The sequence below is a fragment of the Pundamilia nyererei genome, unplaced genomic scaffold (assembly GCF_000239375.1).
Source record: "Pundamilia nyererei isolate P.nyererei 1_Seehausen unplaced genomic scaffold, PunNye1.0 scaffold00202, whole genome shotgun sequence".
Lineage (NCBI taxonomy): Eukaryota > Metazoa > Chordata > Actinopteri > Cichliformes > Cichlidae > Pundamilia > Pundamilia nyererei.
Genome location: NW_005187603.1, coordinates 982,477 through 990,975, shown reverse-complemented (window position 1 = coordinate 990,975; position 8,499 = coordinate 982,477). Strand labels below are relative to the sequence as shown.

Below are 8,499 nucleotides of genomic sequence, written 5' to 3'. Positions count from 1 at the left end.
TGTGTGTGTGTGTGTGTGTGTGTGTGTGTGTGTGTGTGAGAAAAAGTTTGTCCACATCCTGAAGAAAGATGTTGTGGTGTCAGAGTGACGTAACGCTGAGCTGTTGCTTTGAGTGGGTGTCGGGCATGAATGCGTGGATGTGGATTGAGTGCGTGTCCCTTTGCGCGCACACAGAGCTGTTCTCGGGTCATTGTTCTGGCCTTCGCTGAAGTGTCGGGTGTGTATTTACAGTCCTGTCAGGAGGTAACAGAGGGAGGAGGAGGAGAAGTAGCTGACACAGAGGAGAGAGCCATGCTGTCCCTGAGCTGTGCCGACCCGTGGGCCGAAGGCTCCGTGGGTCTGGAGGAGGAGGTGGTGACTGCGGCGGCTCAGGCTGAGGAGCGGGACGGAGTCAGCGGCACCGACAGCAGCAGCTGCTCCGTCAGCCTGGACGACAGCCTGACCAGCCTGCAGTGGCTGCAGGAGTTCTCCATCCTCGGCACCAACGTGCCGCATCACACGCACCACCAGCACCACCTGTTCGGCCACCAGCAGCTGGGCTCTGACGCGCCAGCCTCCCCCCTGGCCGGGGATCCGGCCTCCATCGGGATGCCGCTGACCCCGGGGAAGCCCACGGCGGCGGCCTACAGCAGGATGCAGCCACTGCCCGGCATCGTGGCGCACGGACACTGTCCGGACGACGTGGACTACAAAACCAACGCGCACATCAAGCCACCGTATTCCTACGCCACCCTCATCTGCATGGCCATGCAGGCCAGCAAGAAGAGCAAGATCACGCTGTCCTGCATCTACAAATGGATCACCGACAACTTCTGCTACTACCGCCATGCTGACCCCACCTGGCAGGTAACGGACCCCCCACCCACACACACACACAGAGGCAGTCCACCTGAGACAGGATGTGCCACCTGCTGCACTCATTGTGTGAAAATGAGTTTCTCTCAGGTCACATCACAGCTGGATGTGTTTCTGTTTGAGAACAGAGGTCTGGGCCTGCTGCCACTTGGCTTCGTGTGTAATTAATAACTGAGGCCTAAAACACTCAAACTTTAACAGGATTGCACTTTTTGTTTTCCTTTTTTAAGCAGCATAATACCTGAAATCAGCTCAGTAGGAGTAACCGAAGCAGATTCTTTCTCATGAAGGCAGCAGCAGTTTTTCAGAAAACTTTAATTCTGTTGGATCAATGATTGATGAAGCCGTTCGCTGCACTCCCAGAGTTTCAGCCTCAGACATTTCAGAGCATTTTGTTATTGTAAGGCAGTACATGGGGCAGATAATATTTAACAAAGGTCACAGGGTCAGCGCTCTGTTTAGACCTGAGTGGAGAGGGGCTGGATGGTTGAATGCAAGGATACATTATAACTGACTACAATGCTCTGCTAGCTGTACTTCCTGCACCACAAAAAGCTAAAGTCTGTTGCTGAAAAGACACTTAAAGGTATCTGAACCTAAAAAGCTACATACCAGCAGCTTTATAGCAACTCATGTGTGTTAAAATAAAGATGTAAATATTGTTACCCAAGCCAAAAATGGAGGGATGCCTGAAAATAAAAGAATTAAATTAAGATTAATTTTAAAGGATCATAAAAGGAAACATGAGCGGGCAGGTTAGCTCACAGGTTTAGCAGGTGTGCTAAAGGCAGCATACTGGGATCAGCTCCAACCTGACATCCTTGGCTCTCTGATTTCCTGGCTTGAGGCAAAAAAGGACTTCAGATATAGTACACATGTACCTGTATTACTTTAAAGGAGATTTCTCTGCCATTTATTCTTAGCATGAACATTTAGGAATTCTTTTTGGCTTTTTAGTAACATCCAATTAGTTCTAGAATTTCACTCACTAAAACTGGAGCTCAGACCTGTTGGACGGTCTGTTAGTGCAGTAACTTCACAGCATCCATATTATTGGTTAGATAATTAAAAAGGCTCCAAAAGGCTCCAACAGCACAAACATGGTCAAGAGATTTAGTTCAGGGTCTCTAGCTAGCTGAGGAGAAGCCTAGCAGACAGCTAGCAGACAGCCGCCTGTGTCACCATACACCTGTCAGTCACAGAGGCCACGCCTCTAATAATGCAAACTGTAATCCAGAGTTATCCAAACATTCTCCCTTGTACAGTTATGAGGGGGGAAATTATCTACACAGACTGAAACAGTTTTTGTAAACATGTTACTACCATTATGCTAAGCTAAGCTAACTGTTAAGCCAGGCTGCAGCTTCAAATGTGCTGAACACAAATAAGAGCAACATCAATCTGATGATCTGAGCTGAATGAAGACAGTGTGTGAGCTGTTATTTAAAATATACATTCCTCCTTCCAGAACTCGATCCGACACAACCTCTCGCTCAACAAGTGCTTCATCAAGGTGCCGCGGCAGAAGGACGAGCCCGGGAAGGGGGGTTTCTGGAAGATTGACCCGCAGTATGCTGAGCGCCTCCTGAGTGGTGCCTACAAGAAGAGACGAATGCCGCCCGTCCAGATCAACCCGGCCCTGCGGAACAGACTCGGGGTGAACATGCAGCCTCAGCCCAGAGGGCAGATCGGGCTTTGCGTCAACCCAGAGTCCCAAAGGCTTCTTCGAGAGTTCGAAGAGGCAACGGGGGCTGATCAGAATTGGGACCCCCATCTGGCTGAGGGGACCATGCTGGGGTCCTGGCCAGTGGTCAGGGGAAGGAGTGGGCTCAAGAGGAAGCAGGGCTCTAAAAATGGTGCTGCCAAAGCCCCCCGTCGGTCCAGCTCCCCTCTGCTCTCCATGGATGAACAGAAGGAGATTGGACCTCTGAAGGGAGACTTCGACTGGGACGCCCTTCTGGATTCTGCCCTCAGCGGGGAGCTCACTTTGGAAGGTGGTGAGCCTCTGAGCCCCATTATGAAAGAGGAGGACCTAACAGTGCGGGGAACCCACATTTCTCCTGTTGAAGCCCCTGCAGGCTCAGCAGAGGCAGAGAGGAGTAACAACATGTCTGACTTTGATGAGGAGACCTTCCTTGCCACAGCCTTCCTGGAGAACCCCTGGCCAGAAGAGGAGGCGGATCATGGCCGCAGTGATTTCCTCTGTAGCTCCACTGTCAACTTAGACCAGCTGTTTGGGCTCGAGGACCCATTAGGTGGGGACCCCAGCAGGATGGACACCCTCCTTTAAGGAATAATTTCCAGGTCGTCTTACAAACTAAGAACGCTTCTCAACACAACCTGGGAATAAAATACTCTTTTTTTATCCTCATGCAAGCTTAACCGTCCTTTTCAAGATGTTTAAAGTATTTTTAGAGGAACATTTTTACGCAGGTTCAATGCTGGAAATAAACACTCAATGCCTACCGAACAATGATGCCACAATGTACAGCAGCAGTTCATATTCCACAGAGAAACTACACTGAATGTTTTTTTCCTTTTTTTTGTGAAATGACAGTTTTCAGAGTGAAGGCCTGGACACACCAGAAGGCAGCACGGTAATTTTAGCGTCATGTTTCCCTTCGTGTGTTTGTGAGAACACGGGGCCAGGGGTGGACGGTGTTCCTGCTAAACGAGTTTCACATAATGATGTAAACATTTGTTTAAACTACATTTCCAGCGGTCATTACCCCTCACAAGCACTGATTGCTGCCCTTCAGTAAGCTTCCAGAAGTTGGCCAATCATTGAGCTGTTAGGGAGGGTGTAGTTTAAAGATGCTGGAGCTAAATGCAAGTAGACTTTATTTCTAGTTTAATGTCCATTCAAACTGATTCAGACGTTTATGTTCTTACATAGAGCTCCTACAGATAATGCTAATAAGTTAGCCAGTCACTAGTCCACTCAATCATAACAGGAAGATGAGAACCCCCAAAATAAACTCTCTCAAAATTACACAAAAACACTGACAGTTCGTTATGTTTTATACTCGGTTTACCACTACGGAAAAGTGTGGATTTGGCTGCATGTGGTCTCTGGCAGTTGATATTGTGAAATTACTTAGAATAGGAACACAATGCCACACCACAACCTTGTTGTGCTTGCTTTGGTTGCTAGCAGGTTGCTCCTCCCACCAGCAGTTTGCATGGAACTTGTCTGCAAACACACGTCAACTACTCACCAAGCGGTAATGAAACTGTGAGAAGTGCAACGCTAACTGGAATCAGAGACCGTATGGCTTTTCATTTTGGCGATAAAGCACAACTTTTATTTTATACAATCCACCGGCAACCAAAACCACTCCATCTGATCAGAGAGGTCCACATTTTCTTTCAGAAATAAACAGCTAACAGCATGAATCCACCAATCGGCACAATTTTATTGGAATAAATTGATCTCTGGTGTGACCAGGCCTTACAGACGACACAACATGGTCTCTGTTTACATCACGAAAGTGTTTTATTGTGAAAAAGGAGATCATGTTGCCTGAAAGATATTTTCAGTGAACAGTTGATCAACTAAGACTTTTTTTTAATTGTTAAAGTGGAATCAGGAGTAATGCTACGACAGACTGATGATGAGATTTTTGCCAAATTATGTTCTGTGTAGATGTGATTTACTCATTTAGTTTTCTTGTCTTTTTTTGGCGTGGGATTTTTTGGTACTAACTCTTTATTTTCAGAATGAACTAGCACAACTTTAACAAATTATTCATGTTAGCTTAACTTTTTCCAGAAAAACAGACTGACGTATATGGCTTGTAGAAGTAACGGCTTTCTTTCTTCCTTCCTGTGACTTTGTAGCCGGTAGATATAAAGAAACGCAGCAGAGGACGCATCACAGCTTCGCGGTGTAAAAGTTAAAATAAACACAAAGCAGCCTGAGGCAAAATTCTCCAACAAAGAATCATTAGGAGCTTAAAATGCACAGTTTAAAGAGGCCACGGTGGCTTGTAAATGAATACCTGACCTTCTATGTGCCAAGAACAACACTTGGGACTCGACGGGGCGGCCGTGCGCGTTTTACTGCAATGAGGAAATGTTTTTGTGTTGGTGTGCGATAAAGTTTGGGACTGCTGGACGTGAACAAAAGAGCTCGCTGGATTCAGACTAAACCAAATCACGCTGCATAAGGACGGGGACAGTCTTTAACTGCTGAGATGCAGTAACTGTTCTCTAAACATGTGTGAAAGTGCAATCATTGTACAGTGATATTTGTTATATGTTACAGTCATTTGTTGGAGTCCATTCATGCTGTTTACTTCAGAGAGACCAGGCTCACTGTTTTGTGTATTCGGAGGTGTGAATACACTCGAGGGACTCTCAGTAAAACCAGCTATGGTTGTGTTTTAGCTCGTCTCAATCAAATAACACTTTAAACCACAATAATGGGATCTTACCTCATGATTGGTTCTATGCTGATGTTAAAACGCTCATGTATTCTTCTACCTTTTTGTTTTTATTTTATTTTTTAACTTTTCTTTGACAATAAAAAATGTTTTACTGCATCTCGCTTGTCTACTTGACACATTTCCTCATTTTTAGTCATGAAGGCTCTTTCAGTTTGACTGCCAAAAAAGGCAGTTCACGGTCCTCAGAGGATAAACTCTTCTATCAAAAACCTCCAAGCCTCTCACTCATCCAGTCACACGTAAAGTTAATGTAAAGGCTGAAATGTTTTAAAGGCATTCGTGGTCCCCAGAGGATAATCAAAATGACTTTTGAATCTTTAACTTTTCTCTAGTCCAACCACGAGGTTATCGTCTAAGAAGAACAGCTCCACGGCTCTGGTGGGGATTCCTCTGGCATGTTTAGATATTCGTGGTCCCCAGAGGGTGAATCTTAATGATCTCAACTGTAACAGCTAATCTGTAGCACAGTTATTCTGTAAAGTCTGGAAAGGCATTTGTGGTCCTGAGAGGGTGACTTCCTGCATGCTAACGGTCTGGACTGCTGTGACACTCGAGCTTTAACTCAAATAATTTTGGTGATGCCATGACCACAACCAGACCAAGCTTTCACTCATTTATTAAAATACATCAACTGCTGCTTGTTGGATTGGTACATAACTCATTCAAAGTCCCCCGAGGGTGAATCCTAAGGCTGGTGGTTATGAAACAGGAAGTTTTTCTCTTAAAACAGTCACTCTGGATGGATTGTGATGATAGTTTCTACAGATATTCATAAAAGAGCTTTTTCTTTTTCATCAGCCGGTCTATGACTGCGATGGTCGAGGTATCCAAATGGGAACAGGACAGCCCTGATGTTTTGTCTGGATATTCTTGGTTTCTGCAGGATACATTTGAGTGATTTTCTGATAGCTTTTCACTTATGCTGTGTCCTATCGACTCAACAGATCAGTCTGTAAGGAGTAGTGGTTTGTTCCCTGAGGATGAACCCCATCCTTAGCTGTTGGATGGATGTGATGAAGATTCATGCAGAGCTTCGTGCCATTTTCCACGAAGCGCTGCGCATTTGATATTTTCCAAGAGTATTATTTTCTACGATCTACTTTATGGATGCTGAAAGATTCGGCTTCTCGTTAGTTTGTATTTTATTTTATTTATTATTTCAGCTTTAGTTTTTATTATTTGAAAATATTTCGTTACATTGACAGTTTTAGTATGTTTTTATTCAGTCTGGATATCACAGTATAAACAGAACATTTAAAAGCAGTGGACTAAACCCTCATCAGACAGTAAACAAGTTAACAAATACCAAATCCACAGATATTTCTGCTGTAATTTTATTTTACTGTAGTTTCCAAGATCACTAAAATTATTTTAGTTGGTTTAAATAGATTTTTTAAATCTAGCGTTTATGTTTACATGGGTCCGGTTTTGAGCGCCCGAGGATAACCTTAAATGACTTTGGTCCTCTGTTATATTTACAATCCATCAGCAGCTTTTTTCCTCGGGACTTCATGTTCCCCTCAGGATGAAATATTATAATTTGAGACTTTTCATTGAGATGTATTTTAATTTATGGTGCAGTTTTACCACATTTATTGGCTTATGACCTGAATGAAATGACGACGAGCAAACAGGGTAATCTGAAACAGTCGCCGTGCTGAGCTGCTAATCATCAGCACGTTGTCATTGTGAGCATGCCTCCGGGGCTGTTTCATGGCTACGTGGTATGTCTTGTTTTCTCCTGCTCGCTGTCTGTTTCGGCCCTCACCCCCCTCTGCTTTAGTGCGCCTGGGCGTGAGATTTACGCTGCTCTTTTCCTGCTCGTCTCTTTTGGGGCTGTCGGTGTGTTCAGGCAGTAGATGGGTAATAGTAGCGGGGGGTGGCTGGGTTTCTGTTTCAGGGCTTTGTCTGTGCTCAGTCAAACTCTTGTTCCCCATGAAGCTCAGATCTGTGGTCCCTCATTGGGGCGGTGTGGGGTCTAACGGGGACAAGTGTCCCACGGCCCCATATATCACGGCCTGTCTGCCCCGCTGTAGACCACACCGTCACTCCCTGACCCTGCCGCAGATTAGCTAGGTGGCTCGCGTTCAGAGCATCAGATGAATAGCCGCAGCAATCAAATGCAAATACGTAGAATTTAAGAAGCCTGCGTCCCCCCGGGGTCGTGAACAGACGGGCTCTCTGTGAGCGAGCGTGTCTGTCTGTGGTCACTGATGAGGTAATGACGGCAGAGGGATGAAGGGAAGAGATAAAGTGCTGTAACGCTACACCTCTGCATGATGGACACCCAACACTTCTGTGGAAGAGCAGGATCCTGCATCTTCATGCCCAGCCCCGCAGCCTTTTTCCTGGAAAGGGGAGCTGCTGTCCCCCCCCCAGCCAGAGCTCCATGTAGGCCCCCCGCAGCGCTATTACCTGCTGGACGGAGCTCTCCAGCTGGATCGCAGGGCTCATAATTATAATGCAGCAGGCTGGTTAGATGAGATGCCGTGGTAACCTGATGCAGGTATTATTCTCCGGCCCTGCTGACGGCTGCAGGTAAGAGGAGCCACCTGCTGAAACGCTAACCCTCGCCGCTTCTTCCAACAAGAAACGCTGCAAACTGAAAGTGCTAAACGCCAACACCCGATGTGGCCGGGCTGACGATGCAGCCACTTACAGCAGGCTTCAGCAGAAGAGAGCAGGGTGCCTGCCAAAACCTCAGAGAAAATGAGGTTTTCTAATCATTTAGATTAGAAAACCTCATTTTCATCAACCTCATTAACCTCAGATTAATAGTTCCTTGTATGTGAAGATTGTCCCTTATTTTCTTGTTTTATATGATTGTAAAATATGATCGAAAGCATTTAGTTCTGACACAGCTGACAGGGATGATAATTGGCAGGTTCACAGACCTGACGGTTTCTGAAGCCTCAGGATGCGGATCAGAGGTAAAGCACGGACCGCCTCGTCCTTCCCAAACTAGCAGACTTGAAACCAGCAGCTGACACCATTACGACATTTAAAAAAGCCTTCTTGACATGTTTTTATGGGGCGCCGTTTGTAAAGTGAAACATGCTGAAATTAACGGCAACATTTTTCCACATTTAGCTCAAAACAAGTCATTTTTTACAACATTTAGTAAAATATTTGTAACTTTTCATATTTAAAACAGAATTTTAAATGTTAAATCTAAATGTTAAATCTAAATATTATA

General features: G+C 45.4%; 1 protein-coding gene across 1 annotated transcript in view; it reads left to right on the top strand.

The window, feature by feature from the left end:
* Positions 1 to 3,318, top strand: part of foxj1a (forkhead box J1a) — a 3,940-nt gene extending 622 nt beyond the window's left edge. Inside the window, exons 2-3 of the mRNA XM_005747723.2 lie at positions 232 to 846; positions 2,324 to 3,318. Of these exons, the coding sequence (XP_005747780.1) occupies positions 292 to 846; positions 2,324 to 3,145 (1,377 nt within the window). The 5' untranslated portion in view covers positions 232 to 291 and the 3' untranslated portion in view covers positions 3,146 to 3,318. The remainder of the gene's footprint in view (positions 1 to 231; positions 847 to 2,323) is intronic.
* The last annotated feature ends 5,181 nt before the right edge of the window (positions 3,319 to 8,499 follow it).